The sequence below is a fragment of the Cryphonectria parasitica genome (assembly GCF_011745365.1).
Source record: "Cryphonectria parasitica EP155 unplaced genomic scaffold M406scaffold_8, whole genome shotgun sequence".
Classification (NCBI taxonomy): Eukaryota; Fungi; Ascomycota; class Sordariomycetes; order Diaporthales; family Cryphonectriaceae; genus Cryphonectria; species Cryphonectria parasitica.
The window spans coordinates 2,369,765-2,386,720 of record NW_024468916.1 but is presented as its reverse complement, the minus strand read 5'-3'; the positions used below and the strand labels follow the sequence as shown (position 1 = coordinate 2,386,720).

At 54.0% G+C, this 16,956-nt stretch overlaps 4 protein-coding genes across 4 annotated transcripts; 2 read left to right on the top strand and 2 right to left on the bottom strand.

The window, feature by feature from the left end:
- Positions 1–2,532: 2,532 nt before the first annotated feature.
- Positions 2,533–2,999, bottom strand: M406DRAFT_235225 (uncharacterized protein; the record flags this gene model as incomplete). The annotated part of the gene is made up of 2 exons (XM_040916014.1): positions 2,533–2,669; positions 2,942–2,999. Coding segments are annotated over 2 exons (195 nt in total), but the record flags the coding sequence as incomplete, so codon positions are not given.
- Positions 3,000–9,042: 6,043 nt separating this feature from the next.
- M406DRAFT_265520 (inosine monophosphate dehydrogenase) lies at positions 9,043–10,557 on the top strand (the record flags this gene model as incomplete). The annotated part of the gene is made up of 6 exons (XM_040917741.1): positions 9,043–9,085; positions 9,180–9,205; positions 9,397–9,776; positions 9,844–9,988; positions 10,072–10,332; positions 10,417–10,557. 6 exons carry the CDS (start codon positions 9,043–9,045, stop codon positions 10,555–10,557), a joined length of 996 nt encoding a protein of 331 aa, XP_040772779.1.
- A 169-nt stretch (positions 10,558–10,726) lies between these two features.
- On the bottom strand, positions 10,727–12,713 carry M406DRAFT_295504 (uncharacterized protein; the record flags this gene model as incomplete). The annotated part of the gene is given in 2 exon segments (XM_040919197.1): positions 10,727–12,151; positions 12,168–12,713. 2 exon segments carry the CDS (start codon positions 12,711–12,713, stop codon positions 10,748–10,750), a joined length of 1,950 nt encoding a protein of 649 aa, XP_040772778.1. The 3' UTR covers positions 10,727–10,747.
- A 478-nt stretch (positions 12,714–13,191) lies between these two features.
- M406DRAFT_295501 (cytochrome P450) lies at positions 13,192–15,323 on the top strand (the record flags this gene model as incomplete). Its single annotated transcript, XM_040919196.1, has 3 exons — positions 13,192–13,529; positions 13,605–14,728; positions 14,784–15,323. The coding sequence occupies 3 exons, from the start codon at positions 13,192–13,194 to the stop codon at positions 14,942–14,944; spliced, it is 1,623 nt and encodes a 540-aa protein (XP_040772777.1). The 3' UTR covers positions 14,945–15,323.
- Between the last annotated feature and the right edge of the window lie 1,633 nt (positions 15,324–16,956).

Sequence of the window (16,956 nt, the reverse complement as noted above, 5' to 3'; positions counted from 1 at the left end):
CTCGGACTGGCGGAGTTACTCGGCGGCGAGCAATCCACAGACCGAAAGGTTCTGATCATTTCCCACGGGGATTCTTTCCACAGGATCCCTCACATGGGTGATGCTAGTGTCTGCAAGTGAGCAGGGCTTAAGCAACCGGTGTGACATCACACGAAGTTGAGTTGTCCCCCCTAAGGTCCTAAAGCTCGAATGCATCGCCTTGTGCTCAACAAAACCAGAAAGCGAATTGGCAAGCGCTCCTTGAGTGCTCAAATGCAACATCGAATCATGCTAGACCCGGAATGTATGCCACGCGACCGTCGGCGCGACTCCCAACGGCCCGGAAATTGAATCTTACTCTTCCCCGTCCTTCTTGGATCGCCACCTGCCGCAGTTACAGGATCCCCCCCAGGTCCGGAACATTTCTGAGTTTTTTAACAGTTGGCCAGGTATCTTTCTTTTCATGCCCAACGTGGGTGGATAAGTACACTACAGGGCGAACTCGGGAGACACCTGCCTCACTACGGCCGTTAGCCGAGAGGGAGTGAACAGTTCATGCTTCCGTATGGAGGGTGTTACTGATGCAACGGCACAGTCTGGCGCCTGCCGGCCAACCATGGAACCCATGGGAACCTACAGCCTGAGGCTTTCACTTAGTTTTGAGAGGGCCGTCTGGCCGGTCGTGGTCGAGGCGTGTGCCAGACAGGGGGTCGTCCTGCAAGAGCAAGCTTCTTTGGTGCCCGAATTTTCCGATGCCCCAGCCACTCAGCCCTGACACCAGCATGCTGCAGGTGCATGCTGCATTGACACCTGGCGCGCAGGGCCTACTGTATGGCGGACGTTGCAAGGCATCATGTCGCTAGCCAGGTACGAGCGCAAGCAAGCCTCCCAATTTCCAGGACTCTTGGGCCGCATAGGCGCAAAACATGACGACGAGTGTCAAGCCGCGAGCCCATCTCTAACCCCGGCAGTCCGGGGAAAGGGGGAACAATAGACTGAGGTCAGGCTGAGTGAGATCTCATGTACCTTCGGTGTACTTTTTACCCCATACCCGTGGAGGCGCTGGCTGGTTCCTCGAGCTCAGCTCAACGACGTCGTCATACGACTGATTATTCCCGATCATGAACCGGACACACCACGTACATACATCATCGGGTTCAGGGCAAAGATGACCTGCATGACTCCTTCGAAGAATGACATCAATTGGGTCCCGGATACCAGGCGAGCGAGTGCGAGTGCGCTGGCAAATTCAACTTCCCAGTGTCGCATTCTTTTTCTCTCCCCCCTGTCTGTCGAGGTGGCTATACGCAAATGAGGTCAGGAGATTTTTTGGTCTGCTCAACGTTAGCTCTCTGTGACCAAGGAGAGCGAGAACGAGATGACGGGGCGTCGCACACCCCATCTCAGATCTCACAATGCCTGGTCTTCTTTCAGGCTCGCCTCTTGTTTTGCCCGTGGCCTGGCTCAATTGTCAATTTTTGCTTCCCCTTCTTCCGGGGGCCCCACCGTCGTCGTGAATGTGACAGGTCGTTGGCGCGTTTGCCCTGCTAAGAATGGCCTTGTCAATAACGCTGCGGAAGCCGTGGTCCGGCTACGTCCACATCGACTTGGCCATATCACCGATGGCAGAAAGAAGCAATCAAGCCGCCAGGGGTTTTCATGGTGCCATCCGCCCATCTCCCTTTCAGCCACGCGTCTGACGTTCCTTTTTCCCCGTGGCGAGAGGCATATGCAGCTCACGGGACACGTCACAAACGACCCCGGCACATTGAGGATTGGAGGAAACGATGGTGATTGTTTTTGTGCAGCAGAACGAGAGATTCCCTGCCAAAGAACTAAAATGAGAGAGACAAAGAAATCATGGCAAGCCCAAAAAAATAGTGCGCCGGAACGAAAGATCCTTGATAAAAGATTCCCCCCTGTTATGCCCCCTTCCTTCCATTCCCGTGTGGTGAAGCCCAACCCGTCTGCCCGATGATTTTCTAAAGCCCAACTCCCGCATCTTTTGAGAAAGAAAACCACGAGCAAAAGTCGCACAAACAGTTCAGACAAAAACACAACAGCCGTGTGGCTGGTTGGCTGGGGCACGCCCCTAAGAAATGAAAAGGCGAGATCCAGTAAAACGTATAGACCCCTATCGAGACACAGAGGAAGGAAAAATAAGAAGGGGATAACAAAAAATGGAGAAGAAAGGAAGGAAAAGAGAAAAAGAGAAATGTTGCGAAGCACCACCCTGGCAGCCAAGAAGAAGAAAAGTACTGTGATGGTGGCGCCTCTCAACTTGAACCGTGTGGCTTGTCACATGTTGAGCGTGTGAACACCTAACCCGAATTCCCCCACTCCCCCCCCCCCCTCTAAAGTAGAGACAAGCGAGGCAAGAAAACAAAGCGGTTTGTGCCGAGGCCTAACACCCAACCATACCTCGGCGAGCAGCCAAAATAGGGAAACCCGCTGGGTGATGGAGTACCGGCGACCATGGACCGAACGTATTTACCAGACGTTGCGGCTGCTGGTGGGTGAAGACGAGGACGAGGAAGATGCAGCCGCGTTCGCGGACGCCTGGATGCAATTCAGAGCTACCTCGGCCGCGTCCTCCCTGGCATTGTTCAGGTTCTTGCCGTCATACCAGTAGCGCGCCGAGACTGTCTGGCCGCAGACGGTCACCCGGCTGGACCAGGCTGTACGGCCCCCTGTGTGTAGAGATGTTGCGAGTCAGTCTCTTGTGGCTGCAAGTCTCGAGGAGGTGTAGGGAGAAAGTGAGAAAATTGGGTTTGTAGAAGATAAGGTCTTATTGCCTGCTTTCTCTTGTGGTCTCTGCGCCTCCATCACGGCAACCCCAGGATGAGGGACGCCACAAGTTGTCGTCGGCTGGTGGTGGGTGTAATGTGAAAGTGAGAGAGTGTGTGAGTGCTAAGGGGAAAAGGAATATGGCCTCTTGAACCACTTGATGGTGAGGACTGACCTCGTCTGTCGGAGAAGATGTGGAAGACTGGCACGGCCATGCCGTACTCGCGGCAGGCGCCTAGTGTGGTTCTGTTAGCCTTGAACTTTGTATGCTGGTTGGGATGAAAGTTGTGTGTATATATGTATGGGCAAACCAGGTTGGGGGCCAGGGAAATTCAAAGTCAGTGCTTACCCTCGAGTTTGTTCTGCCAGACACTGCTCTCATGTGTGCCGCTATTGGCTTTGCGAGAGCTGCTGTTGCTGGGGCGAGAGCTGCCGTGTCGTGATGAAGACATGTTGGTGGTGGTGGTGGGTAGTTGGCTTTGTTCTGAGAGGTGATGTATGTAAAAGAGGCGTTGGGTATGAGAACCTGTCTGTATGCACAGCTGGGAGATTGTCTTTGATAAGAGAAGCAGGTCCTGATTAGGTGGCTGCCCCGAACGAGTGCGTGCGTGCGTGCGTGTGTGCGTGCGCGTGTGTGTGTCACAGGATAAAGCTGGAACGAGTGCGAGGTGTGCTTAGACGGAGAAATAAGGAGGATTTTGAATAGGTTCTGTGGTCCCAAAGTCTAGCGAGGGAGAAAGATGATGGGCATTCGACGGCTCGCTCCTCTTTATACTTGAGAGACTGGGCAGCACAACAACACATGAAGAAGAGCCAAATTGGACAGTCAACGGGTGCCTTTGGGTACCGAGAGGATGACAAGCGAGAACAAAACAAAATAATGAAGGAAAAAATGATTGAGGGATGTTTTCTTTTCCCAACCTATAGATTGGAATATCCACCTTTTTGCTTGGGTTTTGTTTGCTCGTTGCAGGCCTCGCGGCAAGGACAGGAGGAGGATTATTGGTAGCCTCGGGAGGGTGCATCCATCGTGGGCTACAGACGGGATGCGGCCTGTATTTGACACGAGAGCCAACCCAACCCCCCAACCTCGCCTACCCACCTCTCCCAGCGGCAAAAGCAATAATGACAGGCTTTCGTTCGCAGGGATGTCTGAGCCATGAGAAGGTTGAAGGGGGGGGGGGGGGGGGAGAGAAATACAGAAGGGGAGGTAGAGGGAAAAGAAACGCTGCTATTGCTTTTGTTTCTCTGACATGTCTCCTACTCCTCATGACTGGCTAAAAGGAGCATGGGGGTGGAGAAAAGGGCAGCAAGTACTAAGCAAGGTACCTCAGCAGCAAACTTGAGCTCCAGGATGCTAGGTTAAAAGGGACTCCCATGCCTTGTATGTGGGACCAGCCGATTCCCCATTAGGAAGAAGATGTAGACGGGAACCGAAGAAGCAGGGAGAGCATCCGGTACAAGCAAGAAAGGGCTTCCAAGGATGGTACCGGGGCTGTACAAGAATTGCAGGTCAGCGTCACCAGGTGCTAGGGCTTAAGAGCGAGGTACCGGGGGGGTAACCAGCTGGAGCAGGCAGGTAGGAAGAAGAAAGTAGAAGAAGAAAAGAGAAGAAAGAGAGAGAGAGGAGGGGGGAAACCCAGTGGCCTCAAGGGCAGAGGTAAGGGATGAGGGAATGTCACATCATCGTTGAGGTAAGGGTTGGGGGGTGTATTGGATGATCGTGGACCCAGCCAGGCTTCGCCCTTCTAGACCCTCCTGGCCTGCGGGAGCGGTGGTGGATGCGCTGCATTCAAAGTTACGTTAGGCTGAGATCTTGTGGTGACACCTCACATGCGTCTGGGCTGGGTACAAAAAAGGACAGCAGCCAAGTAGAAGTCATGGCACACGCTGACCCACGATGTGAGGATGATGTAGGTGGGCGAGCGAAGAAGGGCTGCAAGCGTGGAGGCTTGAGGTGCGGGAGTGGCATATGCAATGCATTCGCCATCCCCCCGGCCGACCTTATTCGCCGTTTGACATGCACGCCCGAGACAGAATCGGGGATCGGGCTGCTGTGAACAGGCTCCACCTCCCTCGTTTGGTCTCGACCCTGGATGCCGATTGCACCTGCTCGTCTCTTTTGCTTCTCCCTCCTCTTCCGGTACATTCCGGTTGGCATGCTACCGGATGGCGTCTCTATGCTTGACCGCTCAGCGAAAACGGTCTGCTGCTGCTGCGTGCGTGGCATGTTTGCTTTTCCCTTGCCGCGACCCTGCAGGCCCAAGTATTGTCCTGTATTATACTTATTTATTTATATGGGTCTTCTCCCGTTCTGACCGGGCAGGGGTCTGCCGCGTCCCAAGTGGAGTGTGCCCCCAGGGTGAGGACCGACCGATCCCACAGCAGACGACGACCAGATCTGAAGGAGCAAAAGACTCCGAGCCGGCTGTCCCAAAGATCTGTATGTGGTCATTAGACTTCTTGATGTTAGGCACAGTCAGCGAATACCACCCATCCCTCTCGAGTACCGTACCCGATCTCTTCCAGTCGCATCTCGACTCTATGGACCTAAGAGCCCCTTTAAGGTCGAGGTGTGCAACTCGCAGCATGTCGAAATCTGAGGCGGTCCAGGGTCGGGAGGACGGCACATTGTGACGGTGTAGCCCCTTCTACCCGTGTAACGGGTGCGGCTGCAGGTGAGGTGGTCAGAACAAAAGCATTGTTCATTGGGCAAAATTAGGGGGGGAAAGCCCATCACTGTGTTGGGCGTGCGTAAGACTTGCTATAATGTCGTGGCACGTCACTGCTGCAGGACACAAGCGGATGCGCTCGCCTGGAAGCCTCGTTTCATCTCGGCCACTGAGGTCCCGGCGCTTCAACGTAAGTGACGTGGAGCCAGACATTTATCGTATTTCACTTTAAGTGCGCTGTGGGTCCCCGTGTAGGAGGCGCTTGTGTGTTTTCTTCGCGCCCAACTTGCTTCTGTCGTCAATTGCTTCTTTCCCGCACCGGTAGGGGGGGGGGGGGCGGGGCGGTGTGGCTCGGGACTGATCCGTCTCGTCCCGCGAGCTCGATCATACGGGAGACAATGGCGCGTGTGAGTACAGCGTCCACCATGCCCGACCTGCCAACCCTTGGTCCCCTGAGGCCGATGTGCAAGCCCAAGTGCTTCATCCGCGATCGAGCCAATCCCAGCGGCGGCACAAATACGTGACAGCTTTGCCAACGCTGATCAATGAACAAATCGCAGGAGATCATTGTCTTGCCCGGACGTCATCTGCTCGCCGGTCCTGCCATAACATTACAGGGATGATTCCACTTCGAAGGGGAGAGGCTGGGGACGCCACCGACAGGAGCTGAGAAGGTCTGTGAAAGAGTTCTCCTTCGCTCACGGTCGCCTCGGGTGGCATCCGGCAGACGAGCCCAACAGCAAGCACCACGTCGCCGTCCTGGACCATCTTTGCACAAGCAGGTCGCGCAGTCGTTGGGAGATGGAACGTTGAGGCTTGCAGCGGCACCGCGTCCGCAGCAAACCGATTGGACACGGCATTTCCTCCCCCTGGTGCCGCGTAATTGTGACAGATTGGGAAAAGAATGGGCTTGTCCGTCGTCCACGGCCTACATGGTGAGACATTCCCTAGCCTTGGAACTTTTGGCTGGAGTTCCCGTTCCTTGGGTCTCACTAGGACAGCTGTGCGTATCATCCCGCGTCGATATATGCCGTGACTGCCTGGGGACGACTTTCCAAGGTTGTAAGTTCTCCTGCTCCATTCGTTCCTATTCATGCATGCTGCCCGCAGTGGCTTGCGATAGTTCAAACAAATCAAGGCGTGAAAGTCGATGAGACGGACTCCCACATTGTATGAAGGCTGTAGCAAGGACTTGGGACAGGAGAAAACGCGACAAGTTTAGCCGTCAGACCCTAGGTGATACGATTCGTGAAAGCAGATCGATCCACGACTGCGACACGACCCCCACCCTACCTCCCTCCTTGGTGGCGTCGACAGACCCAACCACAGTTGGGCCAGAAATGGGCTCCTTGAGATCAGTCAGCTGTAGCTTTGAGTATTGATAAGCGGCAGCAATTCAGGCTCTGCTGAACCTACGGGTAGCGTGGGCATCTGTAAGCAGGCCATTGGATGTGGTGACTTCATCGTTGTCCAAAGACTATACTCTTCGTCCGTAATAGGACACGAGACTTGCCGTCAGACGTCGTTCTTCAGCCAATTCCAATTCACATACTGTTAGTCACCTGCAAAAATGGACTGTCTGATGCTGACAGGAGTTAATATGCAACCTCTCTTGGGGCAGCTGAAGCTATGCTTCGATTTTTGCGGAGCAGGGGAGCAGCAGCAGCGCGGGAATTCTGATCTCACAAAAGCTGCATGCAGTGGGTCCTGAGGGAAATGAAGAAAATGGGGGAAAAGCCCAATTGGTTTGAGTTTCTCTCTTGTCGAGAGATTGCAAATCTTGTTCTGAATAGGAAAAGAGCCAGCAAAGTGGCGTACCTGACACTATGTATGACACTCAGAGCAAAAGTCTACAAGGAAGGATCGAGGGGTTTGTGCCGAGTCATAGCTTAACCCCAATACTGATGGCAGGAGCGGTGAGCATGTGTGAACACCACAAAGTAGGAAGGAGGGACAGAGCGATAATCTCCATCCACAAGCCTCGAGAGAAGGACCCACCCATTGCCTTGAGATGTATGCGTGAATATATACTCAGTGCCACAAGGTTTCAGTTGAGGCACCTTGCCACCAGCTGTACTTGTTGAAGTACTCAAAAATCAGCGGATGGTTGGATTATGGATTTAGTTGACATGACTTCCTTGTCCCTCCTGTTGAGCTTGCAGTCCCAAAGATTCGACTAATTAGGTAGGTGGGTGACAAGAATGATCATTTATGCCGAGTCAAATCTGGCAGATTCCATCAAAACCAAAGAAACTAGTTCTGGGTGTCAAGCAAGTATACTGACTTGGATCATTACCCCAGAAGCCCTCTTCACAACGGCGTGGTGCATATACATATCTATGTACAGACATATGCCTGAAATAAAGTCTCCTCTCACCACCATGCCTCGATTGTTTACATGTTGATCAAGCTGTGTTGAAGAAGACCTGAATCGACATTAGGGAGCTTCTGATGTGATGAGTGTGTACAAGGTGTTCCAAACTCTTCTCCATGAGCAGTGCTAGGAACCTATTCACCAGCGATGAGCTTCATGGTAACATTTGAGTCTTCAGGCTCATCCACCCTCATGAGATTGGCGCTGGGACAGGTGGAACCTCCGGCCTGATCCGAGATCTTACCCACTACACCTGAATACTGCACAGGTGGAGCTGAGAGGTTGGCATCTGATACCAGCCAGATGATGGGATGGTCAGGGGGGCATGGATAGGAACCAGATTGATTTTACAAACACCTTTCAAATCAGAATGATTCAACATCAAGGACTCAACAAAGATAAAGGGGACTCTTAATCATACACAGGAGACGAGACAAACAAAAAAGACGGAGGAAATAACCTAAAAAGAAATCAAAAACATGCAACACCGGGTATTCGCTAATGGTCACCCACTTAACTACTAATCCGGCCCTTAGTGGCTTATTTAGGGGAGAGCAGACGGGATCCCAAGTTTTCCACTAGGTATGGCCGCATGTGCTGAAATGTAAATATTCAGAAATCATGTAGTCATGGGTGAGAAATGAGAAGACTCAATCCTGGGAAACCGACAAGTGAGGGGTTGAGGAACCAGAGTATGGGGAACACAGTACTTCCGCATCTGACTTGCAAGAGTAGTTGACCTGTGACGAAATTATTGTGAGGCTCTCCACGCCCTAGCACTAATGCCAGTTGGGACAGTTTGTGAGTCTTTCTAAAATACTCTGCTAGTTCTGGCTTGAAAGTCAAGAAGGCAAAGACTGTCAGCTGTGAAGGAACCAGTTGATCAGAAAACTGGAGCCCCACTACCCCAGATTCGGGAACAGTGGGAACATACTCCATGTACCCAGACGACCCTCGGGACGTGGCTTGTTCTCCACATTGGACCTCGGCTCATGGACTCGGCTGACTCTGGCCGCCTTTTCTACTGTGGCTCTAACACACACAAGACCTCGAGACCTCATCTGAGATTATCTGTCTTCTGAAATCCAGCATTTGTTCATATTACTCTTGTGTGTTCTGACCTCAAGCATTCTGCATTTTCTTTTCTTTCAGGAGATTCAGGTAGCACAGCAGTATTCAGATCATATCTCAATCCAACTGAGATCCGCGGGCCGCAGATAGCATCACAAGATGGCGTGGAACACCGAGCTCACACGGCGGTTGGGTATCAAAGGTAAGTCAAAGAAAAAACCGAGCATCAGACCAAGCACGATCTTTTCCATGATATCTTTTGAGGATCTGGCTGACTGGCTGACCCATTCTCGCAGTCCCTGTGGTGCAGGGTGGCATGATGGTGCGTTGTCCCCGGGAGAAGAATTTGACTGAGTGGCATGTGACCAGGCGCAAGGGGCACTTGAGCAAGGCTCAATATGCAATTCCCTCCGCATCATGAGATGGCAGAAACCGAATGACAGAAAAGAAAGAAGGAAGAAGGAAAACGAAGAAGACCACCCGGTGGCCGTTAATCGCTGACACAGCAAGTAGTACGTCGGCTACGCCGAGCTCGCCTCCGCCGTCTCCAACGCAGGCGGCCTGGGCATCATCACAGCCCTCATCTTCCCGACCCCGGCCGACCTGCGCAAGGAGATTCAGAAGTGCCGGACCCTCACCAAGAACCCCTTCGCGGTCAACATCACCCTGCTGCCCTCGCTCAACCCGCCTGACTATGGCGCCTACGCGCAGGCCATCATTGACGAGGGCATCCGCATCGTCGAGACCGCAGGGAACAGCCCCGGCCCCGTCATCTCCAAGCTCAAGAAGGCCGGCTGTATTGTCCTGCACAAGTGCACCACCATCCGTCATGCCCAGAGCGCGGTCAAGCTTGGTGTGGACTTTTTGAGCATCGATGGGTTTGAGTGTGCCGGGTGAGTGCGGAGTCTGCTGGGACCTATCAACTGAACGGCGCCCGCTGACTTTCTCTATGACACACAGCCACGTCGGTGAATCAGACATTACAAACTTCATCCTGCTCTCCCGCGCAAGACAGTCCCTCAAGGTACCCTTTATCGCATCAGGCGGATTCGCCGACGGCCAAGGACTGGCTGCTGCACTGTGCCTTGGCGCCTGCGGCATCAACGTACGCCCCCCTCCCCCCATTGTATATTCACTACCGACGGTTCCGTTTATGCATGCATAGCTAACCCTGACCAATCCGCACAGATGGGCACGCGCTTCATGTGCACAGTCGAGGCCCCCATCCACAAAAACATCAAAGAGCAGATCGTCAAGGCCCAGGAGACCGACACTGCCCTCGTCCTCAGGCGGTGGAAGAACACCACCCGCCTGTACAGGAACAAGGTGACGGACCAGGCGCTCAAGGTCGAGCAGGAGAGCAAGACGGGCGAGTTTGCCGAAATTGCGCCGTTTGTCAGCGGGCAGAGGGGGCGGCAGGTTTTCATTAATGGTGACCCAGAGTACGGCGTAAGTCTAGTCTTAAATGACCCTGTTCATCCTCTCTGTAAGCTTTGGGCCGTATATATACTGACCGCCTTTTCACATTTATAGGTTTGGACAGCAGGGCAGGTTATTGGCCTTATCCACGACATTCCGACCTGTAAGGATCTTGTGGAGAGGATCAGCACGGAGGCTGAGGAGGCGCTCAAGGAAAGACTCACGCTTGTCTCACCAACCTCGAGTAAGTTATAGATTAGAGTTGAAGAGAGAGAGAGAGAGAGAGAGAGAGAGAGAAAGGGAGGGAGAATTGGAAGGGGGAAACAGAGACACAACATTGTACATCAATTCGGTCATGTGGGCACCTGTGCATTAATGGTGCCTTTGTTTTCAGATATAGACCTCTTTCTTTTACTAGAGAAAGCGATAAATATCTTTTTTTCTTTCATGGAAATGGTCTGCCGAAAAAGTCAGCTTGTAGTCGATATGCTGGATCGAGCCGGTGAATGCGTAAGAGCCTATCCGGCATCCCATCGCATGCTCTCCGCTCCTCATACCCAGTTCCACCCCGGAGCCGGACCGGTGGAAACCTGATCATGCTCTCATTCCGCTCATCATACAGCCCATCGCCCGTCTCCATCAGCGACGCCTCGACTGCGTGCCTCCTGTACTGCGCGCCCATCACATCGTCAGGCCCGCCGCCAGGGCCGCCGCCCCACGACACAGCTGAGCTGTGCCCGAAGTGCGGGTCGACCTCCAGGCCGGAGGAAAACTTCTCAGAAGAGGCTGCTACGGCGAGGCTCGCCTCCACGATGCCACCCCCAACGCCGATGTAGAAGTTGGGCGAGAGCGGCGAGGCACGCGCCATGCTCCAGATGCTAGAGTATGCAGCCGAGCGAGGCAGAGCCTTGGAGATGAGGAAGTTGGCATTCGGCCGGTAGAACAGGCTCCGCGACAGCTTGTGCCAGCGACACGTACGCCCGGCGACATGGTCACACGCCAAGGCCCATGTGCCTGGATCATCGCGTGGCGGGGCGAGGAACGCTTGGCCGGGTTTGGGTTTCGGCGATTCGGGTCCGCAGGGTAGTGCCGTAGTGTGGTGGTACTGCCGCGGCCAGCGGAAGTCGAAGATCTTGACGGTGGTACCGCTACCGCCGCCATAGCCGGCTACGAAATGAGTTGTGCCAAAGGGGAGCAGTGCGTCGGGCGAGGATAGCGGATCAATGTTGTCGCAAAACACAGAGTCTAGGGGCGACGGGGTGCGGATGTCCTGTAGACGTATCATGCCATCGCGCCAGGCACTGAGAAGTAGGTTCGCGCCTCTTCCTCCAGCGATCGACGACGCATCGACGGGTGTCAGGGACCTGTGGCAGAGCTTGCTGTCATAGCGCTTAATGTTGGACGTGTCTTCAACAAGGGGGGTCTTCACGGCCGTGACATCTGCAAGTCCTGTCGGGGTGAGCCTCGCATACTTCAATGCAGGAGCCGTGCCTGAGAGGCCAAGCGCAAGAACTCCTTCTTCTTCTCCCATCCACTTGGCCTGGTATACAGTCACTTGAGAAGCGTCCCCGTGCTCAGCAGCCAGGTCGAGATAAGACGACGGCGCAACAGTAGCACCGGGGTCTCCGGGCAGCTGGTAGAGAAAGACGCCAGACTTGGAAGTAGAGGCCATGAGATTCCTGCGGCGGAGGATGTCGACAGAGTTGACCGTATCCTGCCTCCACTTAGCAGGCCTCTCCTCAAGGTATCGAGGGTGGAAGTCTGCGATGCTTTCTCCAAAGCTGCCCGCACCGGCACTCAAGAGCGTCAACTGCCCATTGTACCGTCCTGTTACGACACCCCACGTCACCTGGCCTGTCACAGACGTCCTCGATAATGGACATGGTCTTGAAGTCGTCAGGTCCGGCCCTGTGGCCCACATCCCCTCCGACGATCTGGTGCCAGACCGTCCCCTCTGAAGACGCAGAAGGACCACCAGAACTGCCCTGTCTCCTGCGCGCGATGAGGTCCTCGCCTGCGCCCCATATGACCAGCTCCTCCCCTGTGGTAAAATCAAGACGGGCATCCAGCACTGGATGGAAAGGAGCCGGAGTGCGCAGTCTGTGGGTACGCTGACGTGGTATTGGTCTGGGAAACATGGCTTGGAAGGTCAGAGAACGGCGCGCCCAGGCACGGTCCTGCCAGGTCAGGGAGTCGGCGAGATGATGCCATGTGTAAGGCGAAGAGGAGGAGAGCGACGGCAAAGGTATGGATGGGAAGCGAGAGCGGACGAAGATGCGCCAGCCCTCGTCTTTGGCTTGAATGGTATTCCTGAGGCGCCTGCTGGTGAGAGACAGAGCTCGAATGGCATTTGCCGATTCTAGATGAGAGAAGACGATATAAAGGATGTCGTCAGGTAGAGTGTCGAGCATCTTGTTGTCCGCGCGATTGGGCACTGGAGAGGAGGCCCGGTTGTAGAGAAGGGAAGATCCGAAAGGAAGATGTTGTTTCAGCACGGTTTATATCCAAGTACAGTGGCTCACAGCCCACCGCAGAGCGCCTAGAGAACGGGGAGCATACCTAAGGTATTTGTAGGAGCCCAGATTGGTATAGAAAACGAAGACTTCTTTTTCTCTCTCTCACCGTTGATGAGTCTTCTCAAGGCAACCGTTGACCAAGAAAAGTGGGGGCAGCTATTAACCCTCTGACACGCGGGCAAGAGCGGTGTCATAATTTAGGGTCCAGGTCTTGACGCCATCCGCAATGATTCCTTAGTGAAGCAGGAACCTGCGACCGGCCAAAGATGCCGGTCAACTTGATCTTATCTACAATACGTACAGTACAAAACTCATTTTCGCATCTCCTTCCACCAACCTGTTCACTATGGTATTCTCTTTGATGTAGCCCGCGATGGATTTCCTCAGTGACAGGCCCTGGGCACAGTTTTCACTCCTCTTTGGCCCTCTGCTCTTTCTCATCTACCACTTCTTTATCCATCCTGCTCTTATCTCTCCCCTGTCTCGAATCCCAAATGCCCACTGGTCCGCCCCTGTAACGCCCCTCTGGATTCTGTACAAGCGTTTCAAGCGGCAAGAAAATGGCACACTGGAGGAAGCACACAAGAGGCTTGGCCCATTTGTTCGGGTTGCGCCCAACGAAGTGAGCGTGGATGATCTTGATGGTGTAAGGACGATTTACCAGGGAGGTTTCGAGAAGACACAATGGTACTCAGTCTTTGATAACTACGGGTATGTGACTCATGGGGACACCGCCCTCCACACATCAGGATTATGTGGGACTGACCACTGGCCATTGCGGCGCAGGGTGCCTTGCATGTTCTCCTCACGGACCTCGAAGGATCATTCTCTAAGGAAGCGCATGATATCCAATGTCTACTCGAAGTCATACATCCAGGCATCGCCTGCCGCGGCGGCGCAAGCTGAGATCATCATCCACGACAGGCTGCTGCCGACGCTAGAGAAGTCACTGGCAGACCAGGGCGTCGATGTCTACTCGCTCTTCCTCGCAGTGGTCATGGATTTCATCTCGGCCTACATCTGGGGCATCTCTCGGAGCACAAACTTTGTGCAAAACAAAGGCTATCGTGAGCACTGGCTGGAGCTGTACAAGTCGCGCAACGACTACGGCTTCTTCCCTCAAGAGCTGCCACGGCTGACAGCCTTCTGCAAGCGATTTGGGGTCAGTCTGTACCCCGGCTGGGTGGACGCGGCCAACAAGGAGCTGGCAGCGTGGAACACCCTTCTTTGCGAACAGACCTCAGACCACCTAACGGCTGCTTCCAGAGCCTCGAAGGATGAGGCCTCTGCCGACGATGCAGTGGTGATGAGGGCACTCATCAACGGCATCGATAAGGAGGAGGCGGCAAATGGCGAGAAGTCGCTCCTGTACCACACCAGCATCCTTCAGCGTGACCTCTCCATCCAATCTGAGCTCTGGGATCACGTTCTTGCCGGACAGGAGACAGCTGGGCTTACCTTGACCTACCTGACCTGGCGGATGTGTCAGCGCCCGGAGCTGCAGGCCCAGCTGCGCGAGGAGTTACTGACAGTCCAGCCCACTGCGCGTGTCGAACAGGGCCGGGATCGCTCACTCCCTGACCCCAAGAAATTAGACAGCCTGCCGCTTCTTCATGCCATCGTCATGGAGACAATGCGACTCCATGCGCCGATTCCTGGACCACAACCGCGAGAGGTGCCTTATCCATCGGCCAAGCTTGGGCCATACACGATTCCAGGCGGCGTTAGGATCGCCGCGGCGGCACACACTCTGCACCGCGACGAGGGTGTATTTGCTCGACCTGAGGAGTGGGATCCAACGCGCTGGCTCAACGAGACAGACCAAGACAGTAGAAGGGCGATGAATAGGCAGTTCTGGGCGTTCTCCTCTGGGGGCAGAATGTGTATCGGGTCTAACTTTGCTGTACACGGTGAGTGGAGTAGCCTCGTGACCTTTTTGGCAAATGAATGCTCATCGATAGGTAGAGATGAAACTGATCACTGCGATGGTGTACCTAAACTACACTACATTTATTGTGGACGATGCGGGCATCGAACAGGGTGATGGGTACACAGGCAGGCCGGCAAGTGAGCAGCTGTGGCTACGCTTTGAGAGAGTCTCCTCCCCGCCTGCCTGTCCGCTCTGAGATGCTGTCAATCAGGACGATGAGGTCATGATGATCACCCCCCCGCCCCTTTCTCGCTCTCTCCCCCCTCGACGCTCTCAGTGTTTTGGGGTGGATCTGTCACATGTGACCAGGTGGATGATGGGAGTGGGCACGGTGGCTCCCCTCAGCGGTCAGATAGGGCTACAGTGTTTACTACATACTATGTACTACGCACACGTCGTATGTACTATAGTACCGTGATGAAGGAAGCTGGAGTGGGCCGATTGATTTAAAGTGCTTGCATACGGGTGCCACATAGTACTACAGGTACGATATGCACCATAGTGGTACTATGTAGTCAGAAGAGGAGATCTTCTATGTGGCAGTTCACGTCACATGTCATCTTTGCAGCACGCATGCAGAAGTGACCCGAATCCCCAAGTGCCCACCCCCCTCCACCAACCTGACTGGCCTGCCATTTATTACATAGTCAAGAATCCTAGGTTTCCACCCCACCACTTCTAACTTGCAGGGAAGGGAAACGCGTAGCGTCTGTAAACAAACAAATCTATAACGCGGCAGACCCCTTCCAATGCCTACCAAGCATAACACGCTAGAGGCAGAAGACTCATGCACACGCGTGGAGCCCGTGGAGCGCGGAAATTTGTATGATGGTGATTGGATGGTTTTGATGTTTTGTTATTGTCAGTACAGTGCCAATGTTCACTTGCAGTACTATGGAACTACAGTCGGACAAGGTTGCCCCTCTTCTTTTCCTCATCCATGGACGACCAAAGGGAGCATCTCCTAGTCCTCTTTTTCCGCCGCCGTGCCGTGCCAGCCCTCCTATTACTGTAGCGTTTTCTCTGCTTGTCGTACGTAGAAGTCGTTCATGTAAATATACGGATGGGTTTCGTCCATGCGCTCAACTCCACAATTTCTAGAATAAGGCGGGCGTGCGTGAGTCACTTTATCAGTATTGGATTTGCCCGCTTGCTCCAAAGTACCTTTTGCACCTCTCTCTGCACATACCATGTATAGAGCGACTCGTTGCGACGGTGGCGGCGCATACATTAATACGTAGTCCAATTCCAAAACCAAGCCACGATTCTCATCCCGCTTTCGCGAGAAGAACAAACAACACAACCACCATCACTACCATTCGCCAGCCAATCGATTGACCCTATTATCTACTACCTGAAAGCTCCGTTCGTTTCTTCCTAAAGCTCCGAAGAGGGAGTGAGCCACGATCGCCTGTAGATCCAGGGCGTAGAACAGGTCGCTTCGTTGTTGGTATCTTAAGAGCGCTGCTGCTGCTGATGCGCGCGCACTCGTCTTCCTCTTCGTTTGTAACCATTCGCATCATGAATTCGAACCCTAACTTGTTACCACAACTTATTGAAATTGGCAATTGCACATTCACCCTTCCGAGTCTACACTTGAGAAGGAGAAGAAAACCACTGCTTTGTTCTCACTGATTACGTCTTTTCGTCCAACCGACTCCTCTCCTCCATGCAGTCTCTTCTGACTGTCAACAATAACGTGAGCCTGTTGAGTATCTCGATCGCCCCGAGCACCTTCCTCGCAGCATTCACCTTATTCCTCGTCTTCCTTGCCCTGTACCTTCCACCCTTGCGCCCTCTTTTCAGTGGGAGACCAGCACCTGCCGCGACCACTGCCACCATCACCACGACCAGAAGGAGATATCGTCGCCGCGGATACGAATTCCTCGACGACGACGACAGCGACGACAACGAATACGACGACGAACCCCACCACCACCAGGTCAGGAGGGCCAATCGCTTCGCAGCCTACCTGAACGACCTCGCCTCTTGGGATCGCCTTCGACGTCCCGACCCAATCGAGCTGCGCGACCATCCGCCTCTGATCGAAGGCCTTCCCCAGGCAACTCTTGACGACGACCATCGCCGCCTAGATCTGACCTCGGCTCCAAAAAGAAGCCGGCGCATCACACTGCGCGCCACGAGAGGCATCAACAAGAATCAGCCAGATGACAAGGCCAGGAGAGAAAAGGCAGTTCTTCTTCTTCC